Below are 20,783 nucleotides of genomic sequence, written 5' to 3'. Positions count from 1 at the left end.
TCTTAATTATTTATTCATAATTGTTTTATTAAAGGATCATTTTTAACCTGATAGCATAGCATCCTCATGAGACCTAATTTTACAAATACGTCTCACTTCTGATATTCAGGGGTGGAAGAAGTACTCAGGTGCCTTTTTGAAAGTTTAAATGAAAAAAGTTTCTTTGCTCGAAAGACTAACAACTGACAAACATCCGAAACATAACCAAAAGACCCGAACAGGCTGTTTTTGTAAGAGGTCACAAGCCAAATGGTTTTGAACCAAAAGTTTAATCTTTATCAAGCTTTTTATTTTATTTTTAAGCTTATCATCTTATTGTTTAACACTGCCAGGTCGACGATGTCGGATCCGACATCAAAGCATAGTCTTACGTCATCCTTAATATCTCTGGAACGCTGCATGCTAGAGACTTAGGTTAGGTTACTGTTGCACCGTTTTAACAAGTGCTCCGATTATATCCTTCTCAGAAGCGTTGTAATCCCAGCTTGAACTGCAGCGTCTTTTTGGAGACTTTGTAAAATGTATCCATAAAGATGCAATCTCTGATAATTTAACAATCTTTCCTCAGTAAAAATTGTTATTGTTGTTAGCATGCTTGCTAGAGGCCCACTGGCAATCCCATGATGCATTTGGTTTAGTCTGACAACCAATCAGTGGTGTTGTTTTCACATGTTGACCAATTAGAGGCTGTGTGGGCATGTGTGTGGCAGCACTGACCTCAAACGCATTGCACAATGGAATAACATGAGATTTACCCCATTCCCATATAAATAAATCTATATGATCAGGGTAGCACCTGAAATAATGAGTAGAAGAGCATAAATGTCTTTTTTGGGATATTTATGATATTTTAGCTCAGGTTTCCACTTTTTTTAAACTTGCAAACAGGTGGGTTTATACCTATTTTTTAAAAATAAATTATATTTAAGACTTAACCCGACCATTACTTGACAAGGAAAATAAATGGGCCCACAATTGATCCACTACTGTCACACATCCACATACCTCCCCACAGTACAAGTTGTTCTCTGAAAAACTTTGTTGTATTGATATATCTGGTTGTCTTTAAACTTGTGTTATTGACCAGCAGTATTTGGCAGTGATGCAACACTTCCCTGTCAGTCACATCTGCTTCTGTTCTTTATAGCGGTGAGACGTCTCGGTTTCTGCAAGGCCAGTGCCACCTCACTCAGCGGCATCTCCTCTCTTTCAGCTTATCAGCTCCCAGACGGAGTGGCCGTCTCCATGGTTTCCAAACCCAATTAAAAAAGGATGTTCCAATTAGAGAGCAGAGAGAGCTCGGGTGTGATGAGTAAGAGCACGAAGGCCCTGGCCTCACCCAGTAGGCTAGCAACCCCCTCCAGTCCCTAAACTGTCAGATTGTTGTACTTTTGTCTCTTAATTCATCGTGTCTAGACAGTCATCTAAACAGCAGACACTGCTGTATGAGCGTAACAGTGTTTCATTCTGCCCACATGTTGGAGCGACTGCCAAATTGGCATTCCAGAGAGACACACTGTCAGAATATGTGACAAAATGGTTGTAGTTGTTTGTGGGTGTATTATTATGATGATGTTTGTGGCGATGGCATGATAATGTACATGGATTAGTATGCTAACACTTGGGCTGAAATTCATATGCAATCAATATAACATCAGTAACAAATACACACAGAAGCACAGCACTATGTATTGAGCCAGACTCCTGCTAGTGTTTGCCTTCCTAAGGCCAAAGCTGTGACAGAGAGCAAATACAGATAACACATGCTTTGTGTTCCATCAGAACCTCCCCACTAACCATTTGCTTTGTCCCTGCCAATCCACACATGCTATTGAAGAAGAAAAATGGCTGTCGTAGATCACAAGATTTTGTTTGTGTGATGACATGAAGTGTTAAGTGAGGAAAATAAAGACGGGGTCACGCTGCTAACTGCTCCACATTATCACTCTATGTTACCATTAGCTAGTTTGCTTTGGAGCAGCAGTGGTGTCATTACTTGTAATCACTGGAAACGTGCTGATGCGCATTTTAGAGATTATGATATTCACATACTTCACATACATTCTCAGATTGGACAGTTGTTGAACCACTATACTGGCTCTCAACAAAGCAGATATTTACAGGCATTATTTTTTGTTTCAAGACCCAGTAGCTTGCTTTCCTCTTTTCTTTTAAATACTGCATGTCAGAGGACAATGGCTTAAAGTGAACATTTCTCTACTTTCAGTAGCTGCTAGGTGCCGTTTGAGTCTTTGAGTAGTGGTGGGTGGCGCCAGCATGTTTTATGAGGTTCAATTCACAATGAATGGCATCACGCCAAACAGGGCCGGATCTAGACACATTTTGCTTCCCTAGGTCAGACATCCACTGGTGCCCCTGAGGGCACTGATCTTTTCAGTATTATATTTTATAAATTTGTTGGTGGGCCCTGCGATGGACTGGCGACCTGTCCAGGGTGTACCCCGCCTTTCGCCCGATGTCAGCTGGGATTGGCTCCCGCACCCCGCGACCCTGTACACAGGATAAGCGGTTGACGATGGATGGATGGATGGATGGAAATTTGTGTGTTTTGTTTATTTTAAGTATTCTAAAGTTGCATTGTGTTGAGCTTTCAGGGGCAACATAGAACTCACTGAATGAGGCTGATAATTCCATCCATTTATTGTTTTCATGTTGCTTTGATAAAGGGTGTGAGGAGGGCCATGCCACTAATGGAGGTGTTTTTATGCAAGCCGTTTAAGAATGTGGGAGTGGAAATCAAGACTGTGCATGTCTGCACAATTTCACAATGACTGATATTTTGTGCAAAAAACATTACACATGTTTCATATATCTAAGAATCATGCAGATGGATTATTCTGCTTTTTGTGCATAGGAATATTTTTTAGTGAATATCTTATATAAGGATTCGGTAACACAACATTCAGACACTGGCTTCTGCAGCATACTTAGCTGTCTTGTTTTTAACAGTTATTGTTAGCTTTCGGCCTTAGCCGTTCAATGAACATTTTTTTTTTGTAGATCACACTGTCAAACCAAACCAAACCAACCAGAGGCAGTACTGAATCCTCCTGGCAGACAGAGTTTCAGTCGGGAGAGTACATGTGATAGCTCAGCCTGGATGGCAGGTGCCACTGGAAGGTAAGCTGAGGCAGAGTTTAGTTATGGAATAGAATGGGGTGATTTATCTCAATAATGACTCCTTTTTGTGTGACAAGGCAATTTCACTGCCCAGAGGTGTTTTTCTCCTCTCTTCCTCCCCAGGCTGAAGGTTGTTTTCAAAGGGAGGCTGTGCTGATGGAATGACCTGGAAAGATCACACTGGGGACAAGGGAGGAGGCTTTAGTAAACACACATGAGCAATCCTTAAGTTTGGCTGTGTCAGCTGAAGGGGTGACAATAAAGAGAGGGGATTTAGCAGAGCTACTTTCCCACTGGAGGGAAAGACACTGGTTTTGAGTTCATCTTTATTTTCTTTTCTGAAGAGGTTACTATAGAGGGCTGAGCCTCAAAACACACTGCCTTTTGATTTTCATCCTTTCCTTTGATCCTGTCATACAAATCTACCATGTGGCTGCATATCAGTATCTCTGAGTATGCACATCAAAAAGCTTGCAATCAAACCAGCAAGTACTCGGTTCTCTATGTGGTATTGGCAAAACATCCTTTCATTTTAATATCAAATTACAAGCGGGCATATGGCCTATAATATGTTACTATAGGGATTTGGCATCAATGTCACAAAAAGCTGCATTCAGGGTTTTTCAGGACCTAAGCAGCTGTAGATAGTGTTGTAGTGAAGACCGCCCAAACTGAGACCAAGTCAAGACCAAGACCTGAGTTTATCAAGACCAAGACAAGACCAAGACTTTGATAGATAGAGCCTTTGCAGTGGGTGCCCCCATCCTATGGAACAGTCTCCCCGTGCATGTTAAAGCTGCACAGACCCTACAAACGTTCAAATCGCTGCTTAAGACGCACCTTTCTGCAGTAGCTTTTAACCGTTAAACCATGTTTCTGATGTTTTAAAGTGTTGTTGTTTTCCCTGTGATTCACTTTGGTTGTAGTAATTTTTACACTTGTTATTTATGTATTTGACATCGACCCTGTTCAGCACTTTGGTCAACTGTAAATGTGCTATAGAAATAAAATTGACATTGACATTTTAGGGGCTGAGAGCAGTCGAGACCAAGACCAAGGGAGGGCGAGACCGAGTCAAGACCAAGACCAGTTCCCTGCATTGCATGGCACGCAATAAAATGTGGAACGAGATCATAGGTTCTTCACAAAATGATCTGAAAGATCCACATTAAAACACCCACATACAAAACACTAAGAGCTGAAATCAGCGTAAGCATCGCGGGGAGTCGTTAATCAGGGTTATTGGTTGCATTTGAATATGCATAGCAATATGTTTTACTTCCAATCAAAGTTAGGATGTTAACAAATACATCAGACAATGTAAAAGCAAATTATTGATATTCCCAAAGTTATGGTCTTGACTGGGCTTGAAATAAAATCCCGAGTCCTCAATGTCCGAGACAGAGACAAGACCATCAAAAAGTGGTCTTAAGACCAAGACCGGTCTCGAGTACTACAACACTATCTGTAGATAGTGCTGTTGTTATTTGCATGTAGAAGATGATACTTTGGGTTAAATTTCACCAAATACCAAGTTATGGAGTGAAAAATGTATAATGGACAATCAAAGGAGGGGGGAAATTCCAGAACAAATTGACAATGAATGCAATTGATTGGTTGACTAGTTGAGGAACATTAGAACACGAGGAACCAAATGTATGCTGAATTTACCAGGGGACACCAACAATTGAGTTTGCCCATAAGGCAAAATGGAAAATATAGATTTTCAAGGGAAGGGATTTTGCGATTTCCTCTCCATACAAGAAATAACCAAATAACCAAAATAAACCCATCTGTTTGCTTTGATTTATAAATTAATTCTAAATCATAAAAATAAGTCAGAAATGAGCAATTTCTCAAGACATAGTGGTACCAAATTCTACTAAGGTATCCTTGTAAGCGTATTTATTGACATTTTATGGATAAGTTAGGAGCCGTTTTGGCCTAACAAGTTGTGAAAACTCCTTTGGCTGGTGTTTGTTTTTTTTACTTGGTATTAATTATTATGTTAACATGGGTAACATAGGTTTAATAAACGCTCCAACAAGTCCTCTAACCTAAATGACAACATAAGTCGTTTTAACCAACCTCCAAATATGACTCATCTAAGAGTATCCTACACTAGCGCCCCTAAGCGTGGCGTTTGTCCAAGCTACAATTTCAAACTCTGTTTCCCGACCAGACCTGGGGTACATAAATCACATACATCACATGACATAGACACATGGAGACCGCACCGACGCATAGGAGGTGAACTAGCAGATTGATGGTGCAGTGGACAAGATGCCTGCCTCTGGTTTGGGAGACCCGGGTTCAATCCCCCACTGTGACACATCTACCAATGTGTCCCTGAGCAAGACACTTAACCCCTAGTTGCTCCAGAGGCGTGCGACCTCTGACATAAATAACAATTGTAAGTCGCTTTGGACAAAAGCGTCAGCTAAAATGAATAAATGTAGAACTTTGTCTTGACTTTCTGATAAGCCACAAAGTCTGCCGTTGTTATGTTAGTAAGTCAATAAAGGTCAAGGTGAACTTTACGTGTCTGCATTTATTGTGTAAATGTGGTATGGTCAATAATAAAGGGTTGTACAATATCTGTCAAGTCTGTAGTTGTGATGACAATAATGACAGCCTCAGCTGTACTTTGTGTTAAATGCTAATTAACAGATGTTAGCACCCTAATATGCAAAACTAAGAAGGTGTACATTTAACGTTACTCCTGCCATCAGCATGTTAATGCTGTCATTGAGATCAAGTAAGCATACTGATATTAGCATTTAGCTTAAAGCACTGCTGTGGTAAAGTGCCTCACAGAACTGCTAGCGTCCAATAATTACTAATAGTTTATAACTAATATATAAATCATTAGTAAATGGTCAATTAACCATTTATAAAGCCATTAGTTTTAACTTAACTTAAAAGTTTTTGAACTATATTTTTCCTCCAACTTCTTATGACTATATATTTTGTGTTTCATTACGGCAGATCTCCCAATACAGACGATGTCAGACAACTATATGTAGTTATAGTTATGTCAATTGTCCATCCATGTTTGTTAACAGAAGATATAAGTTTCTTGGCTGTTTCTGTTTCTCCACACCACTATTACAGAGTTGTCCCGCCTGCCTAAGGCTACGGATAAACATTAGGGTAAATGAGAACCATTACAGAACACTGTAGAATATGGAATAATTCCAACAGACATTTCTGGGTTGGTAAATGAATCATATCTAACACATTTATATATCCATTAACCTGATAGAGTCACTCAATTGAATTGTGTGTGAGAGATAATTAGACAGGGAGCTAGTTTGGAATCAGGATGTCTTGTACGTCAGAAGGAGCAGATTGGGCAAAAGAACCCTGGCTGATTAGGGTCAGTCCCATCTTGAAGAAACAACATCACAGTGTTAATGGTCATCATGTCTCACTAACTTGATTCCGGACCACTGACAGTAACGTGGCTACAGTAAAATGGGCCTTAGGTCAGTCTTGCGTTTTAAAATGTCATTTCATCATCGAGTCAGTGGCTTTAGAGTCAGTATACTACTCGAGCTTTTGGTGAAGAAATGCATTAATATAAAGTATAATAAACACAGCATGGATACGTTGACACTGTATATGGGTCTGCCATGGCCTTTTATTTTTATTGTTCTTATTTAAAGGCAGCAGTGTATCCCAAATTTTCCCATGTAAAGGAACAGGTATGGTTCTTCTTAGAAGCCACTAGTTTCAGTTCATATCACTATGCTTTGAAATATGGCAGTAAATAAACCAGTCAGCATGTCTTTTGTGTATGTTTAGTACAGAAGTGGAGTCAACAGTGGAGGTTCTGATGAGTTCCCACCTTGGCTTCAGTCAACATACACATTAAAAGAAAGCTAAACGCAAATACTGTGATTTTTTTCCATCACCTCAAACACAAGCATGTCATGACCAGTCCAGAGGCCTGTGGCCTGTACTACAAAATAAGGATACGTTTTAGCCGAGGTTTGCTTTCATGGCAATTTACGCTGCATCTCTAAACTGCTCCGAGCAGGTTATCTTTGTGTTTAACTCAATGTTACCCTATATAAAGGAATATGTGGCTACACACCACATATGTGATGAGAATTATTAATACACACCGCTTATTAGAATATTTTACATTTCATCCTGAAATCAAAAAATCAATTATTCAGAGCACAGGTCAGTTTTTGAGATGTAGGTCATGTGTATTGAATGATCCTAAATGTTTTCACATATTTATATTGACTATTGTATGTGTTCCAAACATAGAGTCAGGGGAGGGGGGTAATAATCTGAGAAAAAACTTCCGAGATGAAAGTGGTAAATTTACAAGAACAAAACTCAGAAATTCTCTGAGATTAAAGTCCCACAATTATGAGAAAACAATCTAAATCACTGCAATGTCTCTAACGTCCTGATGCATATGATAATGAATAAAAATCACAAGTATTTTCTTATTACTAAACATAATAAAATCTTCCACTGGAGCCATAATACACAGCAAGCAGCGGCACCTGCGATGTGATGTTGCAGCTTTGCAAAGTAAAGCAATGTGGTTCCTTGACAAAAAAACACAATTTTTCAATAATCATTTACAATAAAATGTCTTAAATTGATGACTATAATGTCAGATAATATTTAATTATTTTATTTGTAGAATTGTGTCCCCCCCCCCCCCCCCGTAAATTTACAACTGTAATCCTGGAAGAGTTTTGTCTCTGATTATTACCCCTCTACTGTAGAACAGAGCACTGTGCTTTGTACACCATCCGTACACCCAGAACCCCTCCCTTCTTCTGTGCCACAGAAGAATGTAATAATTATTGGACTGGAAAACATGGTCCTTCATAGCTTTATTCCATAACTAAAAGTAATTTGTAGGAAAAAGTGTTGACGTCCTACATGATCTGAACATTGACAGAATGACAGAAAATTGCTTTCTGAACTAAGAGCATATTTTAGATGCAGCAGTCTGTCACACAAACATTTGTTAATATTACTATCCATACCCTAAAATGCTTGCAATGTGCCACAGATGGAATTAGCTCATCAAAGACATAAATGTACTATTGAAATCTATTGTACTGATCAAACTCCATCTGCTGCTGAAGATCATGTGGCATGATCAAAAGCTTGATGACGAACTAAATGGACCTTGTGGTAAGATATCTTTCTCAACGTCTGTTTCCAATGTGAAGAAACTTTGAACCTCTTATATATTTATGATTTACTTTTTTTGATAATTGCACAAGATGTCAAACAGATTTTACACAGTTTAGAGCTCCACTGCAAAAACGGAGAATCTTACAGTACTGGTGTATTTAAATAGATACAATTGTATTAATTACTGGGGCGAATGTGACAAGTGTGTCATGGAATTAATAGATTTCATATTGAAATTTGTAATCCATCACACCAAACCATTACATTTACATGCCTCACTGTAGCAGTAATGAGTTGTGAGACAAAACTATTTTGACAACTTGAAATGTGTCAAAATCAGAGGTTAGAGAGTTACTGGCGGTGGACCAGTAACTTTTGGTAGTGCTTTACAGACCAGCACCGGTATTTATCAAGCTTCTCAAAGTGCCGTTTTAGTCTTAAATGCTGAGAATTCATGAAATTTACTCCTACTTTTAAACTTAAGAATAAAAGCAAGTTATCAAATTTCTCAAAGCTAAGAATCATTCTTACTCTCCCAGTTATTGCTGCTCGAGAGGTCTCTCAAGTGGTTAGGAGCAGCCAGTAGGGCTTATGATGGCGCTGTGGAGACAGAGACATGCGGAGAGAAGAGGAATAATTCTGACGACGCGCAGTTAATAAGACGGGGTCGGGCAGCGCGGGCATAAACTTTGTCAGCAAGTTGGCTTTATGCAGACTTTATGCAGTAATGCGTTTCCAGTTAAATTGAAGGTGGAGATGACGCTTCGTTTATTTGCCACATGAAAAAAACAGCAATGCTGATGATTGCGGCCGTCATAACCATCAATAAGCAGAATAGTCATTGAAACAATTATGGCACTTAGGCTATAGCTCCACACACTGTCACGTGTTTCATCGACTTCCCAACAACACCCACCGTAATCCGACAGAAGCAAACACAGTTCATGCAAATAGCCACAATACAGGAGCAGTAGGCGCCTTTGATGGCGCTCATCTTACGATAAACTTTTTTATCTTTCATTTATTAATGTGTAGACCTATATCATAATGTATTATCTTGAAAATTCTTTATTGTTAAATGTGTGTTGAATATAAACTCCTCTTAGGAATTTCACCATTCAATGTGAATTTATCTGAGAATATTCTTAAATAAGGAAATCTCTTCAGTGATTGGTCCTTGGCGACATCATCATCCAAAATCTTGTTTGCGGCGCAGCAAAGTGTCGTGAATCAGCACTAAGACTGACACTTAAGATTTAGTCCTACACAAGCACAGCTTTGAGCCAAGAATTTTTTTACTCAGTTCTTAGCAGCGTTCTTATGAGTAATTCTGAGAAGCTTGATAAATAGGGGCCCAGGTCCCTTAGCTGTCTCAGGATTTCTGGTAATTTGGGGTTAGCAGGAGATGGTCTGGTCCCTTAATTTGCTTACTCAATATTGGGGGAAAAAACAGTGGCAGCTTTTGAAGAAACAAACATCAGATTTTATGAAAATGGAAGATGTCAGGTTGTTGAAGTGCATAAGAAGCTGTTAATTCCTAAAATATTTCACTTGAGGGAAGAGCAAAATTCTGAACTCATAATTGGATAAACTTGACACAACATGACCCCATCCATTTTCTTTGTATAATTTCAAGGCTTTCTTTGAACCTCCAGTAAATCAGGGGTACTTATCAACTGTGCCAACTGTTTTTTTTTTTTTTCACTGTAATTAGACTGTAATTGTTCAGTCTCTACAGGAAACCTCCTGAAAAAGACCAAAATACCATTTCCTGTATTAGGAGACTGACACACCTGCAAGTTGGCTAGCAAGGACAACAATAATCTAAATCCTTCTGCGGGCTTTGGAGAATTGTGAGCAGAAATGTAACGGTGAAGAAATCATCATACTGTATATAGGGAGTTGGTTCATGAAGATAAACACTTGGTGGACCTAATTCTCCAGTCCACTGAAGAAGAAGAAGAAGAAACAATGTAGTTAAGAGCTCCAGTCAAAGCTAAAACAAATGAAAATCATGTGGAAAACAATCATTAATTTGAGCACTGTCTCCTCATCAGTCTACACAGAAATGTGATGATTTTAAGTTGCATGCTTCATGTATGTAATACAAACTTGAACACTAAACTGCAGAACAGTTTTGTAGTGTGTGACTGATTGGTTAGGTATTATGCAACAAAACCAATTGGTTAGGTTTAGGAGAAGATAGTGGTTTGGGTTCAAATAAGTACATTATGTAAGTCACGTGGTGCAAGTCATCTACAAAACGGTATTTAACTTAAAACATGTCAACTGTTCTTTCACACGGGACTCTAAAATCAGTCTCCTGAGTGAAAGTCCTGAGTTTACTTCACTCATCCATCCACCCCACCACCTTCTAGCACAGACTTTGTAGCTCTTTATACTACGTCACCTGACGTTATGCCATTAGAAGTCCTGATATGCTCTGTCTGTATAAAAACTATTCAGTATATGTCATTTAGAAGTTGACATTGACTTTAAGCTATTTAGAGTTTTTTCCTCACAATCAAGTACACTTACTTCACCTTTTTTGTAAATATATATGTACATGCATATGGATTTGTGTTGATGAGAAGTATTGAATAACAAAAAAAATTATGGTCTCTTTACTCTGGAAATACTGAAATGAGGCTTCAACCCCCCCCCCCCCCCCCCCCCCCCCCCCCCCCCCCCCCCCCCCCCCCCCCCCCACCACACACACACACACACACACATGCTCACACACATGCTCACACACAGTCCCACCTCAGGTTGGCCCTTGCTTGTATGTGATAAATGCTGCATTTGTGTACAGGGTGTAGGCTTATTTCTGCTCAGTTGCCTGCTCTGGCTAAGCTAAGCCTTGTGTTGCTGATAATGACAGCTGTGAAAAGAGTGGGGGACTGAATGAAAACCAGTGGGGGTGGTGAGTAGCTGTGGATCCAGTCACTCGGCCCTGCCAGGCCTATATTTACCATCCTTCTGTGTCCTGCAGTGCCACACAGGGGTGCACGCTGCTCTACCTCACTTCTACTCTGTTTACCAGTGCAAGGGCCTATTTTTCTCTATAAGCGAGGACTCTCTTCATTCAACAGTGGCATTTCATGTGCTAGAAAAATCTTTCACCAACCGGACATTTTTGTATAGTTTAGCTTGCTGTAAAATTGCTTTGAAAGACATGTATTTTGCTTTAAGAAAATGCATGTTATCCAAGCAGGAGTTAAGAGGGGAATTGCCGGATTCTTACATTTCAGGGTTGTAGGACCATTAACAGATCGTCTTTTGTGATGAATTTTTGTCCTTCTATAAACTGCATTGTCAGTAATGATACACTTTGGTTTATATTTGTAGATAGTATAAAAGTTAAACAGGTAAATTTAGGTGCTGTATATATTTAACTTCCTTGTTATCGTAAAAGACTGCAATTCTATTATGATGGTAGCTGAGGCCTGAGGCCAAGTCTGAAACGACCATCGTTGGCATCTTCACCTGAGGCCAAAAGGGAACGTCTCTTAAGTTTCCTGGGAAGTGATGAGAGGACAGCATTGTCAGTGAGTGTGAATATGATGGCAGAATATGTGCAATAAATTAGATTCAGTCATGGCATATAAAACATCTTTACAAAACAACAACATCAACACAGTTTACAGAAGACCAGTTTCCAGTTTAATTAGTGCAAAAAAAACTTGTGCTGAAGGTTGACTGATCGATCGGCAACGACATTGCTTGAAATCAATGGATTGTTCAAGTCACTTAACGAGCAAAATGCTAAACAGATGCTATTTCCATCTTCTCAAAGACGTGGATGTTTTTTATCATTGTAAACCGAATATTCTGGTTTGGTGGTCAGACAGAAGAAGCATCCTTGTGCTCTGGGAAACTGTGATGGGCATTGTCAGTTGTTACTGAGCTTTAAACAAAAAAACACATTGAATTGCATTGAACAGAAGAGACAGGTCATCTTTGATTGTCAGATTTCACACAAAGTGATCAATTTGTAATTCCCATTTGCCTGGATTTTAAGACCAACTACCCCCAAATGTAGTTTTTTTGGGCTTCAGTCAGGTGTAGCAAGCACAAGTATTTACTCCCATCATTATTAATCTGTTTTGAGTGGCTTTTGTACTATTAGTTTGTCAGAACTGTGGAGACCTCTAGTTTGAAGCTAATTTAGCCTGGCAAGGTAACATGGCTGCTAATGTTAACAAGCATTCACGGATGCCGGTGAAGAGACCCCGTTGGTCCCCAACACGAGATTAATTTCTCTTCTGTGGCAGTAAACACAACAAATGAGGCCTCGGATAACTGTGCTATATTCAGCTTCACTGACTTTATATGTTTAGGGCTGATGAACAGTAACATTAATTTACCCATAATAAACAGCAGGGCTACAACTATGCACCGGCATTCCCCCAAACCCACTGGGAGGACCTCTCGTATTAGACCTGCTGTCCTAGCTACAAGACAACACATAAATGTGCTTCTAGTGACAGTCGCAACTTCCTGCCTTTCAGCAGAGAAGCAGAGAGTCTGACAGTAGCTGCTCATGGCTGGTTAGTTCTCACTACCGCACTGTGGCGAAGCATATCACCATCTATACCCTGAGTGGTTATGGTCAGTCACTGCTCCCCAGATGTTTACCCCCTGCTCTTTTGATGCATTTTTTTCCCCCAATTTACTTTAATTTAAATATTATATTTCACATACAGTTATGCAACAATGAGTAGTTAGAGGCTGTACATTTCCCCTTCCATTACAAGTGTGGGATGATGGTTTGACAGAGGGTTGGGATACAGAGGACAGGACAAGCTCTGAAAGTATTTCCAGGGATGATGCCACTGTGTGCATGAGAAATGACACAGAGGTATACTTATTTTTAATCTTCATCAACACTCTAATGACCTAAATTTTCACATGTATGGGCAACTACGTGAACAACCTGGGGGATTTATAACTCTACACTGTGGTGAAGGGTATGGTTGTGTGTGTGTGTGTTTGTGTGTGCAGACATTGATGTGCATCCACGAGTGTGCATGTTGTGTGCAGATAGAGGCGGTGCATGTCCACACTTCAGAGGGATGTAAGGCGCAGTCACTGGGCTTGAAATCAAGCAGAGGGAAGATTGTTTATAGACTGCCAACAGTAATTAATCTCCCTTCTCTATGAAAATTAATCGGATTAAATGTTTTCGTGGCCCAGTGAATCAGTCTGCCTGTTATGCGCGGACGCTGGATCTCTGGCTGCTCCTTTGCCCTGCCTTGTAGCACATAATGCCAGTCCTACAGGCCAGATTCACTGGCTTCATCACAACAAGGGCCTGCACAATGTAATCACATTGTCCTGCTTGTCTGAGTTCTTGTCTTTCACGGTGGGGAAAGAGTATTGGCTACTTGACCACTTTCAAATTCTGACCTTTGATAGAGTGCTGAGAGAGATTTGTTGATTAGAGTTTCGTCTGTGTGTCTCTGGCCGCAGGTGAAACACATGTTCACATGATGATTTGACCTTTTCAGCAGTATTCAGAAGAGTATTCTGTATCCTCCTCACCTCTCATCATATAAGTGGGTTACGGCTAAAGAGGCTGGTTTTAGCTCCTGCATGCTTTCCTCTACTGACACACACACACACATATTCACAGAATACATAACAGTGCCCTCACAGGAAACAAATATATGTTAGAGAGTAAGGCTCAATTATTTAACATATTTGTCATGTCTGATTCTGACCTAGACATGCTCCTTAAAAGTACAAAATGTTTAGGCCCCTGCAGCGGCCCTTACACCGTCTGTACACAGGAGGCTTAGTGTGAGCAGCATGTTAGCAAAGCAGCAGCAGCGGCTGTAGACCTCCATCTGTGGCTACACAGGATGCGTTCAGGTTCATGTTTTGGCTGTGCTCAAAGCCCAATACACAATCACTGTAGTTATGCGTGTAAATTTGAAGAAAATAGACTTGAAGCATAAAAATACACTTCAGGTTATTTACACACATATAGCGTGAATGAAATGCGAAATGTTATGCGGCCTGTGTAGACGCTGGATTAATTTAAACGAGAGTGCGACTGAAATGACTTCTGTGTAGATATGCCACTATAATGTTTATTACACCACAGTCGAAAAGGACAGAAAGAGGCTCAAAGAGCCTTAGCAGGTGTAAGACTTAAAGGAATAGCTCAGCATTTTGGGAAATATGCATACCGGTATTCTTTCTTTTCATGAATGACACGAGAAGATATTAAAAAGCATCCACCAACACCTCTCAAGCTCACTAATTAACATGTTTCATCATGTTTTTCAATCTGTAGACAAACAGGAAAATAAAAAAAAATAACAGTTTGGATGTAGGTGACGTTTCCTGCTAGAAGAATTTATGGGCAAACAATATAGATGGAAACACTACATAAAAAGCACCGGGCGTACTGATAAACAGTTACAGCAGGTAAAATCACACATTATTGTTTTTATTTCTGGTGATTAAACCAACATGATACAACATCCTAAGGTATTGGATGGCAGCATATGATTGGTAGATTGTCCCATATTCTCCATGTGTACACATTTTTCTCTTTTGTTGCTACAGCACTCTTTTCTTCCCTTTATAATGAGTTTATGATAACGTTGTACCCAAAGTAATTGCTTAGATCTTGGAACACATTGCCAAATCTCAAACAATATGACAACATAGCAACGAACAGAGGTTAGATGTTACAGGTTGTATTCAAATTTCCATTATTTACCAGATTAACTTCAACTTTATTGGGAAATAAAACCAAATATCAACACACATGAATGTTGCTAATAATATGTTATTGCACGTACTGTGGGTAATTTTACTGTATGCCTTTTTTTTTCTCCTTTAAATTATCTGTTTGCTTTCTTACAACCTGTCAGATTTTCTGACTACTTGTGTTTGTTATTGTCAGTGATGTCACAATAGATTTGTAATAAACCATAGTTTTTCTATCAGCCTAAATTAGAGTAGATGCCACGCTGACATTAGCATAATCTTTGATGAGTGATTCTATGTGGATTTCTGTGTCTGTGGGTTTGTATACATTCAAAGAGTAATCATTTTACTGTACCAAGTATGTTTTATTTGATGTACCATTTATGGACAATTTTATTCAGTATGGGGGGTATTAGAGTTAACAAATGATGAGTTGAGATGAGTTTTTGTTGGAGAAAGTTTTCTCCATCATGCCTTAATGCCACCCTGTTAAGTTATTATTACATGTTTGCACACATTTCCCTGCCCACTCATCCATCGGAAACAGGCAAGCAAACACATATGCAGGTTACAGATACACCACCACCATATCCCCTGCTTATAATAGGCCCTGCTCACCTATTGTACACCCACACACTTTATTTCACCTCTTTCAGCTGATTATACCTCTTCTCAGGACTGTGTGGGTGTGTACAGACTGGGCTTGTTTGACATTTCCCTTGCTCTCCTGTTAGTTTTGTTGCACTTGTTCGGACAAATTACAAATGTATTATCCTTATTGATTATCCTGTAATTCCCAGTGTAGTGTCACATACCTTCAACCTAAGCAGAGGTCTTTTTAGACAGAATTATTTAAAACATGTGTGGAAATGTCCAGGGTCAATACCAGTGTGTTAGCAAACAATTATTTAAGTTGAGTATTTACTCTCCTTTTAGCTATGATATAGTCTCCACCAGCTCCCAAGAAAAATATCTGTTTCTTTAACTAATAAATGTTCATCTAGTCAATAACTTTGTCTGTCTCCTTCTGGAGCTATGAATGCTTTGGATTTATTAGAACTTTTTTGCTAGAACCGGGTGTCTACAGAGGGTTGATGAGAGCAATGAAACTAAACCATACATATGTAGTGTGTATATATGTATTCTCTATACTGTAGCCTGTGTTTGATTTTATTATTGTATAAGTAAGCCCATCGTGAGCAATGCACAATCCTGAGTCAAATTCCTCGTATGTGTATTCTGATTCTGATCTGTGAGGTTGGCTGCTACTTCCCTTTGGTCTTGGCACTACGAGCAACACTTTCATATGGCGTCATTTTGATTTCATCTAAAATATTGAGATATATATATATACACACACACACACACACACACACACACAGGTTTAACATAAAACATGTTGCACAAACAACAGTGGGCTGAGATGAAGTCTACCAAAATGTGTGCCAAATTCTCTCTTATAATACAAGACAATTAATTCACAAGATAATTATTTCACTAAAGAGGATCCAGTCTCATTTAGCTAGTTTCGAAGTGCAAAATGTTACATTGTTTCATTGTTTTTAAGGCTTAAAGAGAAGTGGATTTTCTGGCATAATTGCTTGGATGAATCAAAGTCATGGCAGCTGCTCCAAAAATGTTTCTAAATTGGTTGCCTTGAACAAATTAGCAATTAATGAATTCAAGCTTCACCTGAATTTAAGCTTGAGACCCTGCCAAGGCCCTTCAGAAAACTAAAGATGATGTAATGGGTTTTACATGTTTATTTTAAATGATGTGATGAGTACAAGTAGGTCTTTGCTTGGAAGGAGCTCTGGTAAAACTCTATTACCAGCCCTCTTCTAGTAAAGCCCATCTTTACAGGGCAAATGTCTACAAAGAAATAAAAATCATGCTCACTTTATTCACTTACTGTCAGCACTGTCTGTGCATACATTTTTAGACTGGCAGAGAAATGGAAAACCAATTGTGTTTTATTGGATTCTCGTTATTGTTCCTTCCCTAGTTGCCTGCAGCTGACACGCCACCAACCATCAGGCAGAATGTCGTATGGGTCTATTGATGGAGGCTCTTTTGGCAGTCGCAACCCATTTGGAGGTCCAACAAGGCAGGGCTACCAGCCAGTAGGTAAGGACAAATGTTGAAAAAATGTTGTGTTATGCTGCCCTTTAAAATGTCCTACATGTAGCATTTTACAACAATCACTTTAAATCTGAGCATATTTACCAAAAACAGTACTTATAACTTGTAATTATTTGTCACTAGAGTCACAAAACAAATATAGTACGTTTGGTTTCTTGTATTCTTATACATTTGTCAAACATATACATAGAGCAAGTTACAGTACAGTTTATTATAAATATTGGGGGCAAAGAGCGTTTTAAAATGTAATTAAACTTTATGAATGCCTCTTAGCTTCCTGTCAGTGGTTATGATTTACTGCAGCTATACTTGTAACTTATATGTGACTTTAATTAAATAGGGCCTGTTAGACTACACACATGAGATTGAGCCGCAGACATCACAGTGGGAAATTCCAAAGATCTCAGTGCAGATCTGAGAAAGTGCAGAATAGATTTAGACAAGTCAGAATTATCTCAAAGCAAATTCAGTTCACCCAGGCTCATCAGTGCAAACACTTGTTTGTCAGTACAAAGCCAATTCTGACTTGAAGCACATGACAGGACACACTTTTTCAGATTTTTATAATGATATCTTTGCCACTTCGGAGCAGCTGAGCAGCTATAAACAAAACATTAATTTATTGTCACCTTGTAAAGTTGAACATGTGAACAGTTTTCATTGGTGGGCCGCGTACAGTGGGTTTATCAGAGCTTCTTTACTGAAAACAGCTGTCTGCTGCTGCTAGAAACGTAGTTGATGAGAGCTGTGAAGCAGAACAAAAACAGTGATGTCGGGGGCCGTAAAGCCAAACACTTAGCTCAAAGATGCTTAAAGCTCTATAGAGCTGAGAGGAACTGAGTTGGGTGAATTGACCCATTGTTCATATAATTAGTGCAGCTTTAATGTTAGGGTGACCCAACAGGTAGTGACCCTGGTTAAATATGGAAAGTCAACACTGACTGAGAGGGGACATGTGGACTTTTCCTTAACCATAAAAATGTTATGCATTGATTAATGCATCGCTGGGAGGATATATTGCAGGGAAACAAATTAAACACATTCAGAGTAAAGCTCTCTGTAAATGCTGTATGTTCAATACAAACTCTTTGCATGGGCAGGGAACTGTTATATATTATATTATTATGTTTTCTCCTATTTTGGTACATAAAATGAGTGATCAGGGCTGCATTAAAGTATCTTCCGAAAAGTATTACAAATCAATTGCAATCATTCTTTTTGGAGACCCTACACCGACAGCTCGCAGGACTGCAGCAACAGTTTTAGCAGTGAATCTATATTCTCTGTGTGGCACGCAGATTTCCACAGATGATGTATGAAGTATATATTTAAGCTATAGATCAGAGGTCACTAATGGGCGGACCGCGGTCCGGATCCGGACCCAGCCGCCGTCCTCTCCGGACCGCCGACCTACAGCCCATTTATTATTGAGACTTACTACCTCGTGACGGAGCGTTTCTATTTTAACCCGCGCAGCTTTTCTAGCATTTACTGTACTGGTTTAGAGGACCAGGAAACTCACAGACCAATCGCATGTGCTCCAATCGTCTCATGTGACGCTGCTCAGCCAATCAAATCTGTGCATAACGATGCTTGCGAGTCGAGTCCGCGAGATTCACCAGAGACGTTTTGGAAACACACCCGAATTGAGGAGACGAAAGATAAAAGAGATTTCACATGACTTTTAATCAAGAATGTACAGATTTTTACATGTACATTCCTCCTACGGGCAGTTCAAAACCAGAATATCTCATAGATCTGCAATATGCTAGCTGGAGCTCACGTTTCTCACTGAACAACAGAAAGTAGGAAAATGAAAGAGAAGAGGAGGCATTACAGCTGTTCATTTGTTATGATGTGTTGAGTGTTTATTATAATTGGTTAAGACTACACTTCATCACTTCAAGCTACACTTTTTATTAAATTTTTTCTAAAAATTAGGCACTTTAGTTTACTTAAATTTAGAATTTATTATTTGAATAGTTATTTATTATCCCTCCAGTTTGATGTGAAAACTGACTGAAATATTATTTAATTTGACAGTCAGTTGTTGACTAAAAACATGTGTTGATATAGGTTATAGTACTGAATGATAACGTAAGTTCGTCGTTTTGATGTTCCGGACCTTTGCTTCAGGAAATTTTCTCTAACTAGACCTCTTTGAAATCTAATTGAATACCCCTGCTATAGATCATTTTTGAATTAAGATTAATTTTTGGTTAAGATTGACAACAAAGAATAAAAAAGGAAGAGTTAGAGGAATAAAACTTCTGTCTTGAAGTTCTGCGCAAACTTCATCATAAACTTATCTTAATTGTAAATAGCAGCAGCAAGTGTTATTAATACCAGTTGCATGTCAACACTGTGGCTCTATGAAAGTTCGCATGAGTTTTAGTAGTCACCCACTTTCCTACTTCTAAGCAGGTAATCAGAGTCAGGTGTTCCAGTCATCACAACACATTTATTATTCATAAAAAAATGAATAATTCAAGCAATCAACACTACATATACCTGCTGAAAAAACACACACAAATACATGGAACATTTCACACAAACACGTGCTGCACAAACCCCTGTGAAAGTTGCCTCTTTGTTTTCATATTAATGTGAATGAACTCACCACTTGCTCCATTGTGTATCAATCATCCACGTGTATACTTGTGTTGTGTGTGTGCTCTTGCACAAAGGTCAAAGGTTTACTTAAGGGTTAAGCAGTGTGAAAAGCAGCTTCATTGGATTTTATCCTTTCACTGCTTTCATTAGCCTAGTAATGGGGTAGGAGCAAGACAGAGCTGCTGAGGTTAAACCTGTTCACAGCCAAACTGGAGTGGTGTGTGTGTGTGGGTGTGGGTGTGGGTGTGTGTGTGTGTCTGTGCACGTGCGTGTGAGAGACAGATGGAGAGAGACTTAGCACAGAGAGAGTTAGAGATGAATAGATGCCAAGGACAATGAACTAATGTTTCATGTTGTGTGCAGGACAAAGATCCATTTGTGTAACTCAACAATATTCATGTGCATTAAGGAGAACCTGAGAAATTCTCTAGGATTTTTTTTTATTATTGCATCCAAAAACCCATGACATCATCGGCTGTAGTGACAAAGACAAGCCACCTCACCTCAAATTACACAAAGGAATATTCCAAATCATTTCAAATGGTGTCTACTGATCATAGAATAGAATATTGTATCAATTTAACCGATTATTTAAAGCAAAGGAAAGGGAGCCGCATTCCCTACTGTCTGTGTACATTTCGAACAGGCCTATGCAGAATGTCATGTGAAAGTAATGACTGAAATACTTTTCATTTGAGACTGTATGAAGGGATTTTGGGCAGGATCAGTGCTACAGCCTGTTAATGAAATGAATAGAGGGAGGGTTCATTTAGAAATGGTTAATTTCAGTGATTTTGTACATTTGTGATGTTTGGCAATGTAAATTTCTGTTTCCAATGCCAGTAAAGCCCATTTTAATCTATCTTGAATTTAAGATATTTGAGTGTACTAATGATTCTACTACGTCATCAAGAAAAATAAACATACATTAGTGTAAAAGTGAAATGGTGAATTTGCAAGATCTGCTCTCGTTTTTTTTATCTCACGCT

At 39.1% G+C, this 20,783-nt stretch overlaps 1 protein-coding gene across 1 annotated transcript in view; it reads left to right on the top strand.

Moving 5' to 3' along the window:
• The window catches only part of tsnare1 (T-SNARE Domain Containing 1), a 187,238-nt gene that overhangs the window by 10,544 nt on the left and 155,911 nt on the right, over positions 1–20,783 (top strand). The window contains exon 2 of the mRNA XM_046045292.1: positions 17,045–17,166. Within this exon, the coding sequence (XP_045901248.1) occupies positions 17,082–17,166 (85 nt within the window). The 5' untranslated portion in view covers positions 17,045–17,081. The remainder of the gene's footprint in view (positions 1–17,044; positions 17,167–20,783) is intronic.

Source organism: Micropterus dolomieu, linkage group LG03, assembly GCF_021292245.1.
Source record: "Micropterus dolomieu isolate WLL.071019.BEF.003 ecotype Adirondacks linkage group LG03, ASM2129224v1, whole genome shotgun sequence".
Taxonomy (NCBI): domain Eukaryota; kingdom Metazoa; phylum Chordata; class Actinopteri; order Centrarchiformes; family Centrarchidae; genus Micropterus; species Micropterus dolomieu.
Note: the sequence above shows the minus strand (reverse complement) of the source record. Positions and strands in the feature narration are given on the sequence as shown.